Source organism: Antechinus flavipes, chromosome 1 (assembly GCF_016432865.1).
Source record: "Antechinus flavipes isolate AdamAnt ecotype Samford, QLD, Australia chromosome 1, AdamAnt_v2, whole genome shotgun sequence".
Taxonomy (NCBI): Eukaryota; Metazoa; Chordata; class Mammalia; order Dasyuromorphia; family Dasyuridae; genus Antechinus; species Antechinus flavipes.
The window spans coordinates 590,422,768-590,448,036 of record NC_067398.1 but is presented as its reverse complement, the minus strand read 5'-3'; the positions used below and the strand labels follow the sequence as shown (position 1 = coordinate 590,448,036).

General features: G+C 30.7%; 1 protein-coding gene across 1 annotated transcript in view; it reads right to left on the bottom strand.

Annotated features, from left to right (window-relative positions):
* RIMS2 (regulating synaptic membrane exocytosis 2) overlaps positions 1–25,269 on the bottom strand; it is a 761,226-nt gene that overhangs the window by 6,967 nt on the left and 728,990 nt on the right. The window contains exons 24-26 of the mRNA XM_051974462.1: positions 4,002–4,143; positions 891–1,003; positions 466–567 (exon numbers count right to left, since the gene is read on the bottom strand). Coding sequence (XP_051830422.1) covers positions 466–567; positions 891–1,003; positions 4,002–4,143 — 357 coding nt within the window. The remainder of the gene's footprint in view (positions 1–465; positions 568–890; positions 1,004–4,001; positions 4,144–25,269) is intronic.

The following is a 25,269-nucleotide window of genomic DNA, read 5'->3' as shown; positions in this document are numbered from 1 at the left end:
TCTTTTCCAGAAGTGTTCCCTGATTTTCCTAGCTTAAAGTAATTAAGAGAGTTTCATCTGGATGTTTTTTGTACTTACCAAAATATTTGACTACACCTTTGCATAATCTTATTCTACATATGTAATTTGAATGTCATTTTCCTTTTAAATTGTAAACTTCTAGAAGGCAAGATCTTTGTTTAACTTTATTTATGTTTTCATTGTCCTTTTACATAGTAGATAATTTACTCTGTTGAATTGAATGCATTATGGACTTTATCAGTTTTCATTTTTGTCTCTATTTAGTTTAAATATATGGAGTAAGTAACTGAACAGAAGTCTTAAAAAATAATGGGCATTTTTCAGTTGTTCAATGAAAACAAACTCTCTAAAATAGGAAGTAGTAGATGAGGCATGTAGAGAGTGCTATTCTAAGATAAATAAATCTTCAAAGGTGCTAAAGTAGAAATGCTCTTCAGTTCTTACCTGGCAGTGTCTTTGAACCTGGTTTTACAACAAGACCACGGGCCCGAATTATTTCTACCTCCAATTGTCCCTTTTTGTCCATCATTCCAACCTGAATGTCACCTAAAGGAATTTTTTAAAAGGTCATTAGCATCCAAAGATAATCAGATCCATCCAGATCTCTTAAAGGATCACTGTTTAATTTGGCATTTGCCAATAAACTTCTGGACATCAGTTCAAATTTTTATGTCATGGATTCCTTGTCTAAAAACAATGCAATAAACAAGTATAAATACTTTTAAATGAATATCATTTTTACTCAACTCTAAAACATTTCAAATAAATATGAAATTTAAAAGTTCCTAAAGATTTTTCAAAATGAAGAGAACATGACTTAGAATAACATTATTATTTACCTCTATATAATCACATAACAGGATACTCACCCATAGCTGGTGTGGCCAATGTTTGACGCCCAACTAACTGAGCTGGACCAAGGCCATCCAGAAAATCACTGAACTGGCTATCTGAGGCCAATCGAACACCAGGGAAAATCAAACTATGAGAGAAAAAATATATATCGAGGTTAAATCCCAAAACTTTTGTTTTGTTTTGTTTTGTTGTTTTGTTTTTTAATATGATTCTTTTTGAAACTCCTAAAACAATCACTATATATTATGACTTAGTTGGCATATCATAGGCAATCTGCTGCCATTTTAAAAAATGTGGCTGTCTCATCTCCAGAGAGAGCTTATAATATAGGGATGGAATTTGTTTTTTATTTGTTTGTACGCCCTGCAGTATCTATTGTAGCTACAAATATACAATGCACTAATAAATCACACATTATCTTAATGCAGCCCAATATCTGAAAATGAATCCTCATGACAAATTGCCATCAAATGTTTTTTTAATCTTTGTTTGAAAACATCTTATTAGGGGAGAAATTCATTGCTTTCACAAGGTAGTCCATTCCATTTTTTGACAATTTTAATTGTTCAGAAAGTCTGTTCTTGTATCAGATTCAAATTTGCTTCTCTACAACTTCTCTTTGTTCTTCTGTCCATTGAGATTAAACACAACAAGTCTAAACTGTTTTTCATGTAACATCTCTTCAAATAGATGAACACAAGTATATTATATCTCCCCTAAATCTTTTATTTACTAGGGTTAATATCTTCAGTTTATTCAACTGATTTTCATATGGAATGAACTTGAGTCTTTCACTATTATTTTTTTCTTTTTTCTGGATAATGTCTAGCTTACCAACATCCTTTAAAAATGTCACTATGTTACATCTGATCTTACCAGAACAGAATAAGTGGGACTATCATCTCCTTATTTTGGGATACTATGTTCCTTTATGGAGTCTAAGAGTACATTCACTTTCTTGGCTACTACAATACAATGCTAAATAATTCTGAGTATACAATCTATTAAAAGCTCCATTTTTTTGGATGAACAATTATGTAGTAATACCTCTCCCATTTTGTCTTTGAGAAGCTGACTTTTAAAAAGTCAGAAATGAGACTTTATATTTATAATTTTTATTTACTCAATACATAACATTTTTTTTTGCAACACTTTGTTTAGAGTGTAATTATTGCTCACTGAAGATTGCTCTAATTCTCTGTCTTTTCCTTCCCAGACTTTAAGGCCTTCATTTCTTTAGGCTTTCTATTCAATTCCTACCTTAAAAGTCTTTATCCAGGTAACCCTGCTTTTACAAGACCTTTGGTATTTATTCAGAGTTCTATATATGTTTGTGCTGAGTCTATTCATCTAGTCAATTCAAAAAATTTAAAAAATTTTTAAAAATCATGGGCTGTAATCTTACAGTGAGCTAGTATTTTACATGTCTAATCTAAACTGTCCAACTCTTCCTAAATTTCATTATGTTGTATAACTTCATCAATATATTACCCAACTATATTTTTGCTTCTTCTATTGATTATGATGCTACAGGAAAGTTATCGAATTTCACTTTCCTTTATTAAAATCCTACTCTCATTTTTATACCAACACTCATTGACAATTTCATTGACTATTAACTTGCTAATAACAATTGTGCAAAGGAGCACAACAAAAAGAATCTGACCACTAACACTTGCTGATTGCTGGCAAATAATTTTATTTACTTAATTTCAGTTTTCTTCTCTGAAAAGTGGAAATAATAATACCTCCAACTTCATAAGTCCAGTAAGAGACTTAAATGAAGAAATAAAGTAAAGGAAGCATTTTGCCATCTTTAAAATGCTATATAAATGTTTCCTATTACTATTAGTTTTTTTCACTAAGTATTTCCATTAATGACAGGTTTGTTTAAAAGAAATATTAACAGAGGAATGTTTTGCCATTTCTTTTGGAATGATGTATTTAGTTGACCATTAATAAGTGAATAAGAAAAAATTAAGAATTCCAATGACATTTGATAATTCTAAAAAGCCAGGACAATAGAATATGGCACAGATTTTTTTGAAGGAAGAAGAGCAAGGATTATTTCTACCGACTATTCTTATTATAAAAGTTTAGTAAATGCTCTTTTATAAAAACAATTATATCTGGCTAATTGAATGATAGCAACTGAAGTAGAAGGTTCAAAGTACTTTGGCAGAGTTTATATATTATGGAATTAGAAAGTCATACTCCAACCCCACCTCAAAGGGCTATCTTCAGAGCCCAGAAGGGATAGTTATATTGCTCTGGGGATTATGGTTATCAGAGTAAATGGGAGTTGGTATAAAGACCCTCAGAATTTCTTTGTCTCTCTCTCTCTGTTCTCTCTCAATTTCTCTGTCTCTGTTTCTCTCTCTCTCTCTCTCTTTCACACACACACACACACACACACACACACACACACACACAATGTGTTGAAAACTTGAGCCCTCTGTCCTACCCACCCTACTGATATATGCTCTGATGTGCAGTTTCACATGTTATATTAATAACAGGTACACAAGTTATCAGCATATGAAAAGGGTAGTAAAACTGAACTTCAGAGCAAGTTAATAAATCTTCAGTTAATGTTATGCCACAGTTCCCTTTTAATGTCTTGACCCAGTCTCTCCAATTGTCCTATTTAGTTACTCTGCCTCAGGTTATAACCTTTCCCTCTTAATGTTTGATGAGATAAAGGCTTTATATCTTTAGGCTATAATCATTCCTTCTTAGTGACAGGATAGATTAGACAGGATAAAGGTCTACCCATTTTAGACATCATTAGAATATCAGTAACCTCTCCAGTACCTCCCTCCATTTTGTCATCTTAGGTGCCTCCCCCCATTAGGTTATCCTCATCCAGGTACCTCCCCCATTATGTCATTGTTCTTGTTATCCTATAAAAATCTTGCTGTCCCAATACTCAGGGCTGGATTTTTTGAGATGATAGGACCAACCATGGATCCATTTGGTTCCAGTATATCTCTCCATTTAATAAACTATTAAATTGGTCTCTAATCTCCATCTTGCTCAGTTTCTCACAAAGGCTGAGAGAAAATGGTTCCTGAAATTTAGAAGCAGACAAGACAATCCTATCCTTGCTCACACTATTCACTCACTTTCCTTCAGAGCTATAGCTGTTCATGCTGCCATCTGTAGATTCGCGGCTTGCCTGTCGAGTCATCCAGTTTCTCATTTCTACTGCCAGACCAGTTTCTGTACTCCTCTGGACAGTACTCCTTAGTTTTTTGCCTCCAGCTTCTGTATGAACACAAAACAATAGCAGTGCCATAACTAATTTGTGACAAAAAGAAGCTGTAAAGATGCTTGTGATCTCTTCAAGAAAAGAACAACATAAATACAATTATTTTTAAGAGGGAAAAACAAAGGTATTAAACAATGTTTGCTATGTAGGTAGGGGAAAAAACCCAAAGAAATCTTTAAAATGGAAGCAAATTGCACAAAGAACTATTATTTGACTCTAAGTTACTTATGACAGCACACTGATTTTTAGCGTCACAAACAGAAAAGGTTCAATTAAAAAATAAAAACATATTTTGTTTCCAGTGAGATTTCAAAATGCTCTCTCTCATAACTTATAGTATTATACTTTTTTTCTCCCTTCTTCTTATTATAGAAAAGGGACAAAGCGGAACTATTTAAGGAAGGTCAGATATTGAATAATTCAAGTACTTGTCTTTAATTTTTATATCTAAATGCAAAACAGCAAAGCTTCCCTATTTAGTAATGGCCCAGTCATTTGTTATAGGAGAATGAAGATGCTAATTTAAAAATAATGGCATTTTGGAAGATGAAACCCCAGTAGTACCATATAAGAAAAGATTTTTTTAAATGCTAGGAAGGGGTAGAACAAAAAGCAATCAAAAAATCTGTCTTTTGTTCTTAAAACAGAAACAACCACAACATGCAAGGGGAACAGGAACAAAGAGAAGTGAGGAAGAAAGAAAATAAAACAAAAAGTGAAATTTGTGAACATAAAAGCATTTGTAAAAACGATCATTTTAAGTTCTTAGAATAGTTTGTTGATGTTTTTAATAGTCATGTTATGAATAGATATAGCAAATCATTATGTTAAATAATGAAATCCAAAGAAGCCTTATTTTCATTGGGTTGTAACTTGTACTTCAATTAACAAACCTCACCTCATCTCTTCTTCAGACCTTCCTAAGAGTTTTCACAGGCTCTGTATTTATGCTTGAAATAACTCTGCTCCAGTGGGCCAATTTTGTTACTTACTTTCTCTAAAAGATAGCTAAACTAAAAAATCTATCAAGGGAAGTTAATTCCAAACATTTAATCCACAATATATGCTATTAGCAATAACTTTTACACAGCTTTTTCATCTTTTTCTCATATAACTCTGTGTTTATTTCCAAATTTGTGTCTATTTTCATGCATGTATTATAATTAAGATATTTAAACATACTCTCTATAGTAATGAAATAACAAGGAGGCTAATACAATACAACATCAAAGAGTCAAAATTCTAGAGTCAGAAGGGACCTTAGAGGTTATCAAGTCAATTCCATCATTTTGTAGATGGAGAAACTGAGGCCAAGGGAATTTAAGTGATTTGCCCAAGATCACACAGGCAAATCAATCAGTTAGTTAAACACCATTTATAAAGCACTCCACTAAAAGGTCTAAGGTCTCCACTAAAAGAGGCAATATTTAATATTCAATTGTACCTCATTGCTTCTCAAATGTTTACATTTGTTGGTGGTATAAGTATTTGAATAAAGTACCTATCTTTTACTCTAGGAATTGAGCCCAAATCAAAAATGAAGTTATGTTGTAAAGGTGTCATTTAAGAAAATTTAAAATACTCTACCTTGATTTTATGGGACAATGTTCCAAATTTTATCTTAATCTCTGCCTCAATTATTTCTTAAGAGCAAATACATTTTTAGAATAGACTTTTTAAATAAAGATGACAAATAGAACAAAGTATGGACTGAAAGGAAGTGGGACCTGAGTTGACATTTTTTGGAAACTCTGTATATTTCAGGAAGGGAAGTAGAACATAGAAAACAGAAATGCGAATGACCATGCCTGACAAAGGAGACTGGGAGGAGAGATGTCTAACTTAAGTACTGGATGGATAATAGATGAGGTTGGTCAGGAAAACTGGAATTGATTTGATTATGAAGAACCTTAAATATCAGAATGAGGAAAAGAACTTGGGGGTGAAAGTGCAAGAAAAAGAAGAATGGAAAAAACAGAAATCTTGTGTAGCACTTGGGCTCATTTACTACTTGTGCAAATCATTTTACTTCTTGGAGCCCCAGTTTCTTCATTTGTAAAATGAGGATAATATTATTTTTATTACTTACCTCATAAAATACATATGAATAAAATACTTGATGAATCCTAAAGTACTATAAGCTATTCTTTACAATTATTACTTAAAAAATATTCAAAAGATAGTAAACATGTTGTACTGATATTGGCATAAGGACTATGTTACATATAGAAATTTATACATTCTAAATGAATGCTTCATTTAATAGTAACAGATATGATGTGAAATAAATTACTGTGACACTGAAAATTATTTAAAAAAAACTAAGCAACTCCTTAGAATATACAATTTCCTTAGGAGACTACAGATTTATTGAATCTAATATATTGGTGGTTTCACATTGATTGAACCATACCCACTTTCTCAGTAAGGTCAGTTGTGCTAGGGTTACACACAGATGATAAATAACAAGATACATTAAAATGATGTACAAATGGATACATAATCTCATTGATGTAGGTTCTCCCTCCAATGCCAAAACACAATCCATCCGTGCCATTTTGTCCTTTGTGTTTTTTGTGCATGTTCTTCCATAATCTTCCATAAAGGTTCTCCTCAATATTCCTGAGATCTTTCCCTGGATTTTTTGCATAAGTACTTGCAGCACTCAGTCTTCCCATTTGTTATTCATCATTTTTCCTAAAGAATCAGTCAACTTTTAATGGAACACTTGCAGAATATTATACAGCATTTTTGCACCATTATGTTGATAGTATGCTGTGGCCTACTTGTGCCCATGACTATTTCAGTTCCTTCCCCTTTTAGGACTTGAAACCCATCTTTAGATTACAACAGACTTCTAGGTTCTATTCCAATACATAAGTTAGTCACTTAAAAAGTGTTCATTTAAATTTTATAGAAGATACAACACTTATCCCATAAATATTTAAAATAACAAGATATGATTATTCTATTTTTTAATATCAAAACCTTTTGGCTACATGAATAATAATAAACATTAAATCATTATAGTACTTTTTACCTAATATGTGAAAGTATCTGTCATATTGTTGCTTAAAAATATTTTGCTACCAACAAAAACTACTAGCCCTTGAGGTCTACTTTCTACAAAATTTTTAATGAGATTAACTGATTCATGTATTGAAAGGTACTCAGATAAAGATGTGAAAAGATCAGGCTTTCATAGACAATATTCTACAATAGAACAAATCACTAATTCATACAATTGAATCAAGAATAAAGACAACACAAGATCCTACTCTGCTTAGTGTCTGTTAATTACAGAAAAAAATTTAACAGAGTATCATTATACCTTGAAGGGTACTTCCAACAAAGTATCTCATAAAAAATATATCAAAAGTCCTTGAAATAAATAAAAAGAAAATCTATATTTGAACTTTTGTTCAATGTCACAACACTCCCTAACCAGTTCATTAACCTTTTGTTTGTGAGCACTGTAGCTCATGGCTAAGTGAAGCATATCTTAAATATGTATTTTTTCCTTAAGGCACAACTCAGATTTCTTGCTCTCAGGAACACTAGACAGTTGCCTAGGACTATATTTTGAAGCAATTTTAAACAAGGAAAATACCAATAAAGAGAACAAAAAAAATGGAAAAACAAGTTTCTAAATAAATTGCATAAAGGATACTTGTTTACAGTATGAGAGCTGAAACAAGAAGGCATTATTGATTTATTTGACCTCAGCTAAGAATATATGTGTCAGGTGAGTTTTGTTTTGTTTTGTTTTGTTTTTTGTCATTTTGTGCCAATCCATGATTTGGGGATTAAAAATAAATTTTAACAAATAGATGAATTTACAAATATAGAGTTTATGAAAAATGAGGATCAAGTGTATATCTTAATTTCATAAAACATTAAAAAGTAAAAAAAAAAGTATAAGGCTTAAATTTTTTTATATTAATAAGATCTGAATTTTTTTCATATTTTTGGAATATTTCATATAACAAAATGACAAAAAAAGACAACATATCCAAACTTATGTGATGCAGCAAATGTAGTAGTTAAAGGCTGCTAAATTTACATTGTTAAGTGCTTTCATAAGTAAGAAATAGATCAATAAACCAGGCATACAATAAAAAACCTAAAAAAGCAACAGTTCAAACAACCCCAAAACAGAAATATATAAAAGGAAGTGATTACTAAAAAAGAAAATAAAAGATATATAAATTTAGGTGATCAAGCTAAAAAATAGCTAGTTACAATCTCATTTTAAACATTATTATCAAAAATTAAAAGGAAAATTCACAATAAGAGGAAATAAGAGACTATGGGATTTTTTTTTGTCAAATAATTTGCAAATAAAAGTAATAATATAGATCAGATGTCAAATTCAAGGCCTCAAAGTATTCTTAAAACTCTTCAATATCTCCCAATTAGATTAAAATTTAATTGGGAAATATTTAACAAAATAAATAAAAATATTTACAACATAAATGATCTTAATTTACAGTTTTCTAAATCTACATGTAGTTGTACAGATACATTTGTATTTGGGTTTGACATTAATGACTTAGATGACATGGATGATATATTTATGAAAATATTACATATCCAGGTTAACTGAGTAACTTATTTATCAAAATAACCAAATATAAGAAAAAGAAATTGAACAAATCAAAAATGAACTTTCATAGATAGAGGAAAAAAGAAGGGCAAGACAATTTACAAGCGAATTATATTCACATATAATTCTAATTATCAGGAAGAGATGAAGCAGAGATAGAAAGCTACTAAAATACCTCTAAGCAATATCAACATAAAATATTAGCAACGACATCACAATAATATATTAATAAATTTATATGCTATGATAAAGTTAGATGTATCCTAGGAATGCATAGTTAGCTCAGTATATGAAAATTGTAAATAGAATTAATAGTCTATATTGGTAATAAAAATGACTAAAAAAACCTCATATGATTATGGCAATATTGGTTAACAAAAGCCAACACATTTGTTTTTTTCTTTTTAAAGGCACAGTAGAAAGCTTAGGAATAAATGGTTTTTTCCTTAATATGATAAGTAGTATCTATCTTAAAATAAATGCTAAGACTAGAGGCCTTTCTAATTAGTCAGGGATAAGGCAGGGGTATTCATTAGTATCAATGCTATTTAACAGAATGCTAGAAATGGTAGTTATAGCAATAGAAAAGAAAAAGAAATTAGAAAAAAGAAAGAAAAAACCAAAATGATTACTTTTTTTGCAGAAGGTATGATGGCCTGTCTAGGAACTTAACTAACTTCAACTAAAATTAGTTGAAACAATAACTTCACAAAGTTATAGGAAACAAAATAATTCCAGTTAGACAGACTGATTTAAAAGGGAATGAATATCACTTCTACATATTGCTAATGAAACCTAGCAGGAAGTGATAGGGAAATTAAGGTATTTAGGAATCTAGTTACTAAAACACATAGAGGAACCATAAGAATATAATTATAAAGGACTTTTCAAAAGAAAAACACACTTAAATTACTGGAGAAATATAAATTGTTTGGAATCAGGCTGTTCCAAAAAGACAAAAATAATAAATGACTACCTAATTTGATTTACTTATTCAGAGCCATAACAACTAAAAAAACCCAAAGGATTATTTTACAAAGCTAACAAAAACAAAATAAAACAAAACAAAAACCCAAACAGATAGCAATCCAACACAAAAAACAAATTCTTCTGACATAATAAAAAGTAAAAAAATCTCAAGGGAAATAATAAAAAAAAAAATGAAAGAAGGTGGCCTCACAGTACCAAACTAGACCAGAAAAAATATTTGTAACCGGTTAAAAAATACAGAAGTTAATCAATATAAGAGCTTAGCTATAAAATTTACAGAAGCAAAGCAAGTTATATATAAAATAGTGTTAATAAATTCAAGACCATAGCTAACTAGGATAATGACTATTCAACAAAAATTCACTCATTCCCAATACTGAGAAGAATGGAGTTAAATCTTAGAATAAAAATTAGGTAAAGATCAATATCTCATATGATATATCAAGAGAAAATTTCAGTGGATACATAACTTAGTCATAAAAAACAACATTATTTACAATTTGAATGATTAAGGATGAAATTAGCTCTCATCTCCATGAATATAGAAGTAGTTCAAAGAAGGAAGAATTAGAAGGTAATAGAAGACAAAATGATGGTTTGGTTACATAAATTTTAAAAGTTCTTGCATAAATGAAACTAGTACACCTAAAATCAGAAAGGAAATGGCTAATTGGGGGGAGGGGGGAAATCTTTGTGTGTTTCTTTACTAAAAGTCTTACATGCAAACTGATCAGAACTAGAACCATCACGCAGTTGATAGATCGTTTCAAGATACAAATAAGTTGCTCTTTAAAGAAATAGAACTAGCACTAGTCATATGAAAAATGCTCTAAATCAGTAAAAACAAAAACAAAAACAGAGAAACACAAATTGCTTTGATGTTCCATCTCACAATCATCAGATTGGCAAAAATTATAAAAAGTAAAATTATGATTGTCAGTGGGACTGCAGGAAAACATTTATATTAATAGATGATTGGTGTAGTTGTGACTTGATCCAGCAATTCTAAGAAGTAATGTGGAACTATGCCATCCAAATGACTAAATTGTATATACTAGTTGATCCAGTGGTATCATTACAAAATCTATAGCTCAAAAAGATCAAAGAAGAAAAAGAAAGAAAAGAGGAAAAAAAATAATACAGGGAAAGAATTCTCTTAGTCTTTCAGATTAGCTTAAATATTATTTTCTACATGATATCTTTCCTAGTCATAAGTACTAATGTACAATTCTCCCAAAATTGCTCTGTACTTTTTTCTTATATTCTATATACTTTTACATTTGTAGACTTTATGTCATTTGGAAGATTTGAATTTCCATGATATTTCAGTTTTGCTTCTCTATCTCCAGGGACAAAATAGGGACATATTAGAGATGCCAAATATTTGCTATTCAATTTATCTAGGTAGCACAATGGATAAAGTACCAGGCCTATAGTCAGGAAAGTTCATCTTCCTGAGTTCAAATCCAGCCTTAGACACTTACTATCTCTGTGATCCTTTTTGCCTTAGTTTCCTAATCTATAAAATGAACTGAAGAAAGAAATGGAAAATCATTCCAGTATCTTTGCCACAAAAATCCCAAAGGAGCTCATGAAGAATCAGACACAATTGGAAAATAGCTGAAATGAAATTAGCAACATTAGTTTATTTATTGGTCAATTCATTTTATATAACAGATATTCTGTATAAATTCTATTTTTGTGGTAGGTCTTTTACAAATGATCATCATAACTGTAATTAGAGATTAAGAAATAGCCCATGAAATGTTTCTTATCATCTTTGGGACATATGATAAAAACCAACTCCTGTGTTTTTCCAAAGAAAATCTGACTCATGCTTCAATTTGGTTGCAAATTTCCTCTGTGTCCTGATTGTGTTTGTAGTGAGACTATAAAGATTGACTTAAGATCTTCTGATAGTTATTGGACAAAAGTCTTATTTGGAGAATCAATAGTTAAATGAAAAGTTTGTAGATTCTCCAAAAACATATGCTTCTCATTACTATATGTCCCTTTATCTGACACTATTTCAGCAAAAATAGATGCGGCCCTGATAGGATGGAGTGCCTTTTGCATTTTATTTTTGTCCATGTATGTCATGGTCAGAGAAAGTATCTTCAAGTGATATTTGATGGACATTGTTAATGAGTTGCTCAGTACCTAATTATCTTGACTATTCCTCAGAAAGCAGACTCTGTTGCTGGGACCATATCTGAAACCTTTCCAATACAGTAGAATTTCCCAGAGCTTATGTTCCTTTGGCACAGGTCTTGAAGAACCCAGGGTTACTTCCATGCTGAGGTAAGGCAGCAGAACAGGATTTTGTGAAGCTCAGTATCCCCAAACAATATTTGAAAGCCAAAAAGTAGAACAGCAACTTCAAGCATAAATAATCAAGTTACTAATTAAACTATTTTAGGTTCCTTATGCTTTGTATGAGTTCTATGAGTAGAGTAGAGTAAAAAGATCACTGGTTATATAGCCAGGGGATCTGTGTAATAAAATTCTGGTTCTGTTCTTTGCTAATGTAGGTAGCACTTCTTGGAACTTGGTTTCTTAATCTGTAAAATGTGAGGGTTAGAGTAGATGATTTCTAAGATCCTTTCTAGCTCTACATCTAATGGATCTATATCTGTATCTGTATCTATATCTGTAAATCTTAAGGTTTATGATTATGATGATAAAAGCATGAAGAAATCCTGAGCGAAACATTCAATTTATATTTACAATATGTATTTTACTAATATTATAATTACAAACTATATGTGTAAAAGTAACATTTTTTAGATATAAAACTTTTATCACTGCAATTTATAATTTGTGGCAAATATTGTGTTAAAGAAAAAAATTCAGGATTTTATCTGGAACCTTGGTTTCAACATAGAATTCCTGTTGGGGGAAATTTCCAAAATATGGATCTATAATTTTAACAACTTACTATCTTAAGCAGTTCTTACAAATTACTAATATCACTCTTTTATTAAGGCAATTTTAATTAAAATGCATCAATGGTGAAAAATGGCACAATTCACTGATAAAGAAAGCAATATAAGAAATTGGAGCGAAATTTCAAATATATAAGAAATTAACTTTTTATAAAATTTCTGCTTTGAAGATAGAAATAGGGATGTGATTTATTCATTCACTTACATATTTAATATGTTAGTTGACATGAAGATACACAGAAGAATAAAACAGTCCTTGACCTTACACAGCTTGTGATAAAAATTAAGATGGTAGTTTAAAGTATTACAGAATGCTTTATATACACAAGGTAATTTGATTTTTATGATAACCTTGAAAGGTCTTTATTATGGGTCTTAATATTTTCATTTTATACATAGGGAAACTGAGTCTTGGACAGATGAAGTAACTTGCTTACCACCATGTTGACACAGTTAGTAAAAAAAAGGGAAGAGAATTTAAGTTAGGTTTCTTCTACTCCAAGTACAATGTCTTGTTCCACAACCAAATTCTTCTCCATCTCATAACACAATAGCCTCTAAAGAAAAATTGAAGAATGAATCCTAAAGCAATTAACTTTTCCTTTTCTTGTATTTAACAGCTCGCAAAACAGAGAATCTCCTTAATTTTAAGAAATAAAAAATTTTAAACAAAACTTCTCAAAAGTGAGAAAAAGAAGATAAGCACACATTTATTGCTACAAATCTATCATATGTAGAAATATATTTTTTCAGGTATGTAGTATGAATCTACTAATGTTAATGGTACAATTGATACAATTAATGACTTAGACAGAAGTGGATATATAGTTGTAATCCTAAATGTTTGTTACAGTAACTATTAAGTAGAATCACTTACAATTTAACAGTTAAATCTGAAAAAATACAGAACAAAATACAGAAAAAAAATCCCTCATAGATCATATCCATCCTTGGCCTGTATCAATCACTCTTTTCCATGTCTTCTCACAATCCACCTGAAGGTCTATCCACATTTTGGGACTACTTGTGTCTCCTTGACAATTTATGAATATTAATGGGCAGAAAAACAGTTATCATTTAACTCTCATTTTTGTTAAATAATTGGTACATCTGTTCATATTCTTTTTCTGTATGTTTTTATTTCATTTATGCTTTTAATTCAAATTAATGGAAGCTGACAGCTGATTTCCAACAGGTCTTCTGAGTTTAACTGAAATCAAATCACTGTGACAGCTGTTTATGCCACTTTTAATGGAACAGAAAACTACAAAATCAAGGTCACATATTAGAATTATCAATTTTATTCTCTTTTTGATAAAATTGGGCCTCTGCCTCACCTTTCCCTCCTTCCTTTCATCCATGTTTTATTCCATTTTTATCATGGAACATTTTAAACATTCTAATCCCTTAAAAATTTTATCCATTAAATATTCTCATTTAAATAATATCAAATGAATCCCATTCTACCTGCTATGTGCCTCAGGAGCTAACATCTACAAAAAATACTGGAAACCACCATATAAATGATATTATAATTATATTATATATTAGTAGTGCTAAGGTCTTTTCTTATAAATAATTTAATAACCAATTTTGACCCTTAACTTGCATAATTTTGAAAGAATAAAAATGAGTTTAAATGGTATCATTTTAAACTTTTATTACACATAATTATAAGACAATTCAATATTTATATGTGAAATAGTATAAATAATATGGTATAAATATATGGTGATATAGAATAAATAATATGGTATTAAATACAATATAGCAATATATTAATAAATAATATATACTACAATAGAATCCTTCATGTAGCAATTCCACATGATAATTTTACTAGTAAACATGACCATTTTGCTTTTATTAAATGAAATGGGAAACTCAAAAATAAATGCCCTAGCATTCTTGGACATTTTCCATGACATACCTGAAAACAATGAAAAGAGAGAATCACTCATCAGTAATAAGATTAAATGTACTAAAATGGAATGTTATATAAAACAAAACCCATTATGAATATTTTTTTTAGATTTTATGAAAAAATATAATTCTTTAACCAATATTCAACTTAATTTATTGTTCCTTTGAATCCATGATCTCATGGATATTGGTATTCATTTCCCTCATAGATCATATCCATCCTTGGCCTGTATCAATCACTCTTTTCCATGTCTTCTCACAATCCACCTGAAGGTCTATCCACATTTTGGGACTACTTGTATCTCCTTGACAATTTATGAATATTAATGGGCAGAAAAACAGTTATCATTTAACTCTCATTTTTGTTAAATAATTGGTACATCTGTTCATATTCTCTGCACCCCGCATTAAACATTTTTTAATGATAATTTTCACTCTATTTTTATGCCAGATTTTTCATTGATAATATGTCATAGCTTGCTCATGCCCACTAGGAACCTCTCCATTGCTTTTTGAGTGATCCTCATCTTCACTTCTTTAGAAATGATATTAGTCTGTGGATTATAATTATACAACATTACCAAATGAATACTGCTATTTAAAATAATGGTTCTTGATACTGGGAAGAAGTTTGGGGTCATTACAAGAATCCAGAGCTGTTCAGTTTTTTTGGAAAAGAATATGTTGAAAGTATAATAAATGACACTGACTATGCTAGGAGTTAGGATACAAAGATAAAAAGGAAATAGCTGCTGCCCTTGAGCAGTTTACATTCTATTGGGAAGAAATAACATGAAAAAAGTAAATACATAAAAGGAAATCCAAACACAATTTGAGGATAGTGTGAGAAATAGTACTTACAAATACAGGGATCAGGAAAGGAATCAGACATGGAGGATAGTCAATAAAAAGTCAAAAGTCTGGTCATAAGTGGTATTCTTAATAAGATAGCAATGTGTAAAAAACAACAACAACAACAACAATAGTCTGGCTCCCCTAACAAACATACACATAAAGATTTAAAATGGCACCAGATAAAACCAAGATCAAATAAAATCAAAAGTAAATGCCAGTAAATCCCTCTACTTTTGGCCAGAAATTCTGAAGGTCTTCCCTTTCAGACTGATTCTTTTGTGAAGGTAAAGTAGATCACATTTTCCCTCAATTTTTACCCAGTCCTTAATTACTGAATGGCCTTGGTGTCAGACAAACTGAGACCTGGAAAAGAGATTAGCTTAAAAAGGCCAAGACCTCCCACTGAATCTGGAACCATCTTAAGGTGGTCTTGACTGATGCATTCTAATGACCATGGGGAAGAAAGCAAGGCTGGTGACTTTGCCCATTGCTGTCTCACTTAAATTAAAAAGTCACTTGCAAGTCAGTATAGCTCCTTCCAGATGTTCTTGGTCCTCTTTGAGAATGAGCAACAAACAACAGCAACAGTTCTTCCTTACAGGACTGAGAAGCTTTTGAGTGCTCTGAGCAGCAACCAGGGAGCTAAAAGAAAGAATCTGTAGCTGATCTTGCCCTGACAGTCACAATAAGAATTTGGGGTTGAGCAGGACAGATATGATTTAGGACTTGGAGCTACTATTGATTTTGGGAACCATAGTAAAAGCCAGGACTAGCTGCTGGCAGTGACTGACATAAAAGAGAGATGGTGCAATATCCAAGCAGCCCATGCCAAAGATCTTCCAAGAGGCCTGAGACGACTGCAATTGCTGACATCTGTCAAGGTAACAGCAGGAGATTGAATCAGATTCCACACAAAGAAAAGGAGACTGAGATAGGCTAAAACCAACGGGAAAAGATAGGAAATGTAACAGAGCACAAGAACTGGTACTGACCACTGGTATCTACTGGTATCTAGGCTTCGGGTTGGCAGGGTTGCCAAACCATATATGAGTGTAGAGGGGGAAGAGCCTGATCTTGGCACAAAGTTCTGAGCTAAAAACTGAGGCTGCAATATAAGCAAATATACAATAAAAAATACTATAGGTTAAGAGAAGCCCAAAAGATAAATCCAGAAAAGAGTAATTCCATAGTAAGTACAAGTAGAATTTCAGGAAAAAGGAATGTTTTGGCTATAAGAATTTCAAATATAGATCCAAGCAATGAAGTAAGAGACAGAATATGAAGTTTGAGTTCTTTATGAAAAAAAAAGTTGAAGAATAAAGAATTTTTAACAAAAGATAGAAAATATGATGCTTGAGTCCATGAAAATTAATATTTTTAGAGGCAGTATATCCATGGGTGTGGGACATTTCATATAACCTCAGATTTTTTTTTCAATGTCTTAATTTCTTTTATTGATTTTTTTTCTTTTAAAAAAATCTTTAAGAGATGCCTCTAGAGGCAAATGAAAGAAAAAAAAATATAGGTGATATCAAAATAAAAGATACAAATTTTAAAAATCCTACTTCTTAAGGAAAACATTTTAGAAATGTTTTAGCCAAAATCTGAACATGGGGGGAAAGGGGAAAAACATCACACTGCTTTAATAACAAACTACTAATGTTTAAATCATTCCCTTTCTTCTTCCACATTCTTCTTTGAAATAAGGGGTGTAGAATGTAAAGAGATAAAAAAAATTAAGTATGTAATGAAAGGAAAGATAGAATTTTTAAAAATCACAACTGTGAATATTAATGGGATAAACTTATCTATAAAACAGGGAGAAGATTACAGAATGTATTAGAAAGAAGAATCTAAGAAAAAATACATTATCCACAAGTAGGTAGCAAAATTATGATAGTATATCAATTCAATGTATCTCTTTCAGGACTCAACAAATTTAAAAAGTTAAATAAGAAAGAAGTTAACAAACTGAATAGAATTTTAGAAAAATCAGGAATGAAATATTTCTGTTAATTGCTTAATGGGAATTGATATCCTCCATGAAAGTGGCAAATATTGTTAGAAAATTTTTTCCTTCATTTTACATTTATAATCAGAGGGCCACTGTACAAAAATTCTCATCATAATTTTCAGGAAGTCCTATATTCTATGTTTATAGGAGATACTTTGTTAGTAGAAAATCTGTAAGACAGGGTATTGATTTACAAAATCAAATGTTTCTTTATATTCAACAAATAATAAATATTGTATTTCTTGAATTCTCAAAACCTTTTAGTCAATTGTGATTATAATGGTGTCTATCTACTTTGTATAGTACACAAGTTTTTGAACAATTTTTTTACTCCCAAACTATATTTTTTCACATTTTTTGCTGTTCTCCCCTATGATCACCTTTGCAGTGAACTCATCAGACATCAATATAAGTTAATTTTAAAGCCATCACATTCTTCATGGAGTTTCTCTGTGTTCTCATACATTGTAGCCATTGTTGACATATAAGCTGAAAATTTTCATGGGAACCTTTAAAAAAATAAACACTTATATCTCATCAACAGTCCCATAAAATGCATTTGTATAAAAAATACAACCAACACTTTTAGTTGCTTCAAAGAGGAATTGTGAGCTTTCTTTATACTTAGCAGGAGTTTCCTTTTAATTTGTGGTTTCATTAATTATGAGAATATTGATTATTACAATTCTATTCGTCCAGGAGAGTTAAAGGGTCAATTGAGAAGTAACCTGGTATATCAACAGATGGAGTACAGTTTATAGATTGTTTTTAAAAACTATTTAATATTTAGTCACCTTTGACTCCTTTTCCATAATTATTCTTCTGCTACTGAAGGGCTTAATACCATTTTGCGTTTTGTTTCATGGATTGGTATGGCTAAGAATAAATCATTACTCTGTCAGTATACTTGTAATAAACTTCTTAGTTATCTAAGATGGTTCTAAGAAAGCAGACAGACTGTTTCTAGGAGAGGATTCAGTCTTCCTAGCATAATAGTAGAAGCAAGTTTATATTCCACTGGCATAACACACTTGGAATTCTAGTATAAAATGAAGTGGACTGAAGGAAAAGATCAAAAGAGCAATTGGTATAAAAATACTTTAAAGAGAAAAACATCATAAGACTTTAAGATCATGGGACTTTGATCAATGCAATGGCCAACCATTCTAAATGTACCAGTGTAAACTTTTAGAATACCAATGATGAAACATGCTACCTCTGCCTTGACATCAAAGTAATGGGCTAGAAGTGCAAAATAAGGCATTTTTAGACATAAATATGGGAACTTCTTTTCCTTGGCTTGCATAAAGTTGATTTTTTTTTCTGCAAGAGAACTTTCCTTAATTCACTCTTCCTCTTTTCCTTCTCATTGCTACTATCTCTCTCTGAGATTTCCTCTCATTTTCCCTGAATTTTATCTTTTGTTTACCTGTTGTTTCTCTAGTTAGAATGTGACCTCCTGACAGGCAGGAACTGTTTTCCACTTTGTATCTCCATAACTTAGCACTTAAGCACAGTGATTTAAACATAGGAAGCCAAAATAAATGCTTGTTAATAGATAGAGGAGAACATGGGGATTAGCAAAGGTAAAAGAAAAAAGTGGTTGATTTTTTTTTTAATGAACCAAAGAAATAAAAGAGATAGAAGGCTAGAAGAAGAAAAGAAATAAATAGGATTATTTTGAAAGTTCATGTCAAATTTGTTACATACTTAAAAGAAAAAGCAAGTTAAACATAATAGAGATTTATGGTTTCACAAATAGTGAATTTGTACTTTCTAGGAGGAAATGATAATTCTTTTTGGTATTCAAAAATTATATTTAAAAGACAGAGAAGCATCATGGTATAGTGAAAAGAATGGATTTAGACTTTTGAAAAAAAAATCTTGATTTGAATTCCAACACTTTTATTTGTCATCTGTGTCTTATTATTATCACTTTTATTCAATTAAGTACCAAATCTGACATTTTAGTCATTTTTCTTCTGTATTATCTAGTACCAGAACTTCAAGTATCTATAGCACATTTCCATCTTGTTATCCCAAAAGCATTTCAAAATCACATCAAAAACTTTAGCTTCTTTTTCTCCCTAGATTTGTTCTTCCTTTTGACTTCATTATTCCTTGCTATAAATCGAAGACCAAGTCCTCTTAGTCTTGATGCTATCTTCGAATCTTTCTCTGCCTGATTTCTTATCTCTAATAATTAACAAAATCCTGTCAATTACATATCTGATGAATCTTTTGTATTCTTTTGTTACTGCCAAATATGAGCCCCTCTCTATCATTTTTCTAGACTCTTACAATAGTTAAGGAATTTTGGTTTCATTTTCTCCACACTTAATCTGTCCTTTATATTTCTGGCAGATTAACATTCCTTATATGTAGATCTGGTCATGTGATTCCTTTGCTTATTTATTATTATTATTATTTTTTGGCCTGGGAAATGAATATATAATTCCTTTGCCTAGACTTCAGGACACTACAATTTGGTACCATTCTGCTTTTCCAGTCTGATTCATTCCTCATTACTCCCCACCACACTCTCCACACTTCCACACTAGCTAGTCAAAATGGATTATTCTCGTCTACTAAATACATTCTGGATTTTTCTGTCTCTGTGTCTCTGCTCAGATTATTCTTTATGTCTAGAATTTCCTCACATAATTTCTTTGTCTACTGAATCCCTACTCATTCTTTAAACTCCAGTTCCAATGCTCACTCCTCCATGAAACCTTTATTGATCTTATCTATAGCTAGTTACTTTCCTTTTATTTTACATAGCACATTACTTTGCATCTCTGAAGTATTTGGTGGTAGAGTTCTCTATATTTAATTTTATTTATTTATATTTATTAATTTTATGTATATTTATTATATGTGTTTATATTTAACTATTTGACACTAGGCTCTAGGAACTATGCCTTAACTAAAATGTATATCTCTCACAGTACCTAATGTGGTGTCCTCCATGAAGAAGCTATTTAATACATGTTTGAGTTGAATATCTATCTTTTGTATTCTTCCACTCTTTCCTCTCCCTCCTACCCCTATTGCAAAATTGGATGAAAATTCCTCAGCTCAACATTAAAGACTCTCCAGACTTTACCTCCAATCTCTTTTGAATAGTGTTATAACACTTCATTCCCCTTTGTGTAACCAACAATCTGGCCAAATTCATTTCCATATTTAATTTTATTTTGTGCTTTCCCATTTTTGTAAATTTACTTATGACCTTCCCCATTTCTGTCTATTTAAATCCATCGGGGGGGGGAATATTATTGCTGAACTTTAGGAATGTTATGTTAGTCAAATGGTGGGAAAAGCCAAGTTTGCAGAATTAAGGAATTAGTGATAAGGAATTGGATATAGATTACCAATTTGAGAAATTCGGCCACGGAAGAGAAGACAATAACTACATAGGATAGCAGAATAATCTAAAAGTTCGGGATTTTTTTTAATGTATCTACAACATTATAGGATTTTAGAAGGTACTCAAGAGAATATCTCCAAATGCCCTCTTTTTTGATTTTAAAAGATATTTGTAAGGAGAAGGGAAAGAGTCTAAGACTGATTTATCTAAATAGGGAGGGGATGATATAGATGTAAAGTCTTAGAGTTAGAGTTAAAGGCTTAAAGTCTTAGTCTAGACTTCCACTTAAAAGTCTAGAATTAAAGGGCAAAAGTTTGTCATAAATAATTGGAGACAGAAGGAAAAAAGGTAAAGGACAGGTGATTCTTTAATCATGTTGGATTGGAAATAATGAGGAAGCTGTAAAGCCAAGGTTGCTCATAACTCAATCATCCAGAAGTATCTCTTTTCTATCTTTTAAGTTTTCTGAGATCAATCTTGCTGGTTACAACTTTATTACAAATCAGATCTAGGGATGGTCAAAGTTAAGAAGGGGTAGGCACATGTGTTTCAAAAACACAAATAAAATATTCAGACAGAATTTTTGACAACTAAAGATGAACGATCTTTTTATATTTTTATTTCATTGGAATGGCACACACATATGTCATAAATATATATAGATATACACACAGACATATGTAATGACAAACATGTTTCTTGCTTTATTACAGTTCCTTACTGACTAATAAGAATTTGTGCAATAAAGAATACCTTTATACTGAAAGAGAATTTTGAGCAGATAAATCATCCTGCCTTCAAAAATTTTCAGTGAATTTTCTTGAAGATATATAAGTAATATAAATAAGTCCTGAAGAAATCAAATGAAATTATTTATTAAACAACTAACATTGCTCTAACTGTTATAGGAATACAAATACAATGAAAAGAAGTAATCCCTACTCTCAAGGAGCTTGTATTCCAATGAGGGAGAAAAAAAAGCTATGTATGTATGAATATATGCAGTATTATAAATTTTTGCATGTATATATATTTATGCATACACATCTATATATACACACACTGTATAAGTCTATACACAGAGTAAATATAAAAAAATAAATACAAAGTAATTAAATATAAAGTCATTTGAGAAGGAAAGCATTAGTAAACAGTAATGCTTTATCTTTGTTTATATTGCTTCATCAATTCATATCTGCTTTCTGGTGTTTTTTTTTTTTTTAATGTACACAACTGCTGGATAAAATATAGGGTTTTTACTTTTCAGACTTTTAATTATAGGTTCAAAAAATTTGAGTTAGATAGGGTCTTAAAAATCATCCAATTCAATCATTTCATTATTATATAGAAGAGGAGATGGTCTCAGTAAGTAAAGGAACTTGCCTAGGATTATAGATTTAGCGACTAGCAGGGTTAGGATTGAAGCCTAAGTCTTGTGACTCTAAATTCAATTTTCTTTTCCACTATACCATGTTGCCACCCATGATTAATGATTCATTAAGAGTTATATGATTAAGGAAAGTATAATATAGCAATACTTATATGCAGAATTCAACTGTCAATCTCAACTATCTGAAATACAACTGGGAATGCAGTAATAATTGAAAAAGACCTTTCAAGAAAACAAAATAAATGTTACAAAGTCTATTCACTATACCTTACAAAATTTACATATAGAAGAAAGCAAAGTCTACTTACTTTTCATAAAATTTAATAACCCTACTTGTCTGATTTTTCCCCACAAAAGTTAAAAGGGAAAAACCTACTATGTGGAAATATTTTGATAGCAATAAAAATATGACCACAGTCTGGCAGTGGGAGAGGAGACATTAAAAAAAAAAAAAGAATCCCCCATACAATGAGAATCAGACTAGAGAAGCACTTGAGGGATGCAATATGGTCTCATTTAACATGGAGGCAAATAGATTATTTTAATAAATCTAGACTGAAACAACAACTAATGTTCATACTGATTCCAAGTCATAGAAGAAAGGTTAAATTAATAATGAATTATAAACTATACTCTAAGAAGGAAAGTATACCATCAACTTTATTTTATAAAAATATTTTAATACTTGAAGGGTCAGTTGATAAGAAGTATGATGGATTACTTAGGAAAGATCTGGATGAAAATTTTGCAGCAGACACCTCAGTTATGTTACCAAGAATAAGCCACTAAATTCTGAGTTTTATTTTCTCATTTGTTAAATGGGGAAAATGATATCAAGGAGACTTCTTTCAAAGTGTTATTGAGAAGATCAAATGAAATAACATGTAATATAATTTGAAAATAATAAAGTGCCACATAAATTACCATCATCATTATCATTATAATTATTACAATCTGGAAAATATGGCTATCTGGAATAACTCATTCTCTGAAAGTTCTTGATAGCTGAGATTTGAAATTATTCACAAGTTTCTTGGAATTTCTTATATTTGGCAACTACCATTTATCTCTTCTAAAAAACGAAATGAAATAACTGAGCTAGGAGATGAGAACAATTTTGGACATATACACCTACATTTGGAGAAGTAACAAAGATGATTGTTTTAAAATTAAATAGGTTATTTTGCTAAACAGAAAATAATCAAAATGGTAAAACTGAGTGTGTTTATAAATTGTCTTCCTTTCCATGGTCAAAGAAAGTTTCACCTTTACTACCTCTTAACAAACACATCGTTACTAGACCTCATGCTACCCCAAAGAATGACATATGTGAGTATCAAAACTAAACAGATTTTACACAATTTATATATATATATATTTCATTCAGCACTTTTTTAAAGTGTGGGGATGTTGTCACATCAAACAAGTAGTAATAGGGTATTCTTTCTCCAGGATTAATCTTACTTTCAGCTATTATCTTAAATTAATGAATATACTTGGCAGCCTTAAAGACTTATTCTATTACCTAAATAGAACTGTAGGGGTTTTACTAACCCCTTATAAAGGAATAGCCTCTTTTTGTAATTTTTTACTACAGCCTATTAAGAAATTTACAGGGAATAACTTTCTGGATGTGGCTATTAGAATCTCCTCTGAAATTACTCCATATGAATCAAGATTGGGGAAAGATGGTTCTTTTCATTTTTAATACACCACTTTTGTATAAATTTTTTTTTGATGTACATCAGATGTCATTTTGATATATTTTATAATTTGGTCCTCTCACCTTACAACTTCAGAAAAAATATTTTCATGGAAATTCTTCTAAACATGATGTAATATATTTAAGCATATTTGCTGTGTATGCAAATGATAACTTACAAATACTTTAAATCAGTAAAGCAAAAATCTCCATTTGATTTTCTTCTTTTTGTTATAGGACAAGTCTGATATTTATAATGAAATTAAAATATAAAACTATAAAATGGAAAAACCATCTATATGAAAATTAAAATTGGAAGAATATTAATTCTGAGAGAATGGATTACCATATTGCCTGATAAATGCTTAGTTAAAACTAATTGAAATTTCATTAGAATTCATATGTCAAGAGACTAGATGGAATTAAGCTGCTTCAGTAAAGCAAGCAAAAGTAATTGAGAAGACAGCTTTAGAAATTACTACTAATCAGAAAAAATGAGGACAAGTTTCTTAAATAATGGTTAAAAAACCATTCATTTCAACACTATTTTTTGTATTTTCTTTTTTAAGAATATAGGTTCTAAATCTCAATAACAAATTACTTTTTATTTCCTGAGAAGAGTATTATAATTAGTTGTGTAGGCACTGATTTTAAGATTTTTCTTATAAGGTATAAATACTAAAATGAAAATGTTAATAACTATCTTATGTATATAAATCTCAAAATGTAAATATATACATACATTTTCAACTATAGTTGTCTATGCATAGGATTTCAAAAATATGTTGACAGGATATTGACTGAATTTTTAGTTCAATCTATTTTCAGTGCTACCTGCTAAAGAAAAAAAAGGGAATATTTGCTCATAACAGAATAAAAAAAACTTTTCGGTTCTATAAATTTCATAAGAAATTGAAAAGTATACTATGAAAGAACATAAAACAACAAATAATACTTTGGGTTATTAGCCTAATCAGTATGACATGAATAGTTCAAAAACGAATGGAGTTAATTGGATTATTGTGCCTAAAAATTCAAATGCATATCATTTCATCAAAAAACAAAGTTTGGACTTTTTCTGGGCTGTGTGAGACTGTGTATACGTGTTGGATATTAACCTGGCTTAAACCAAGTCAGAGTTATCCATTCTCCTATCTCCACCCTCGTTTTACTTTAAAGCACTGGGCATTTAAGCTTGACTGGCAGGCATGAACAGTTTCCCAACTCTATCACACGAATCTCCTGAGGATTTATAAATTTCTATCCTGGTTTGCCAGCAAGATGCAGGGTTTGAAGTTCAGTGGGCAGCTCCTACTCAGCACAGGAC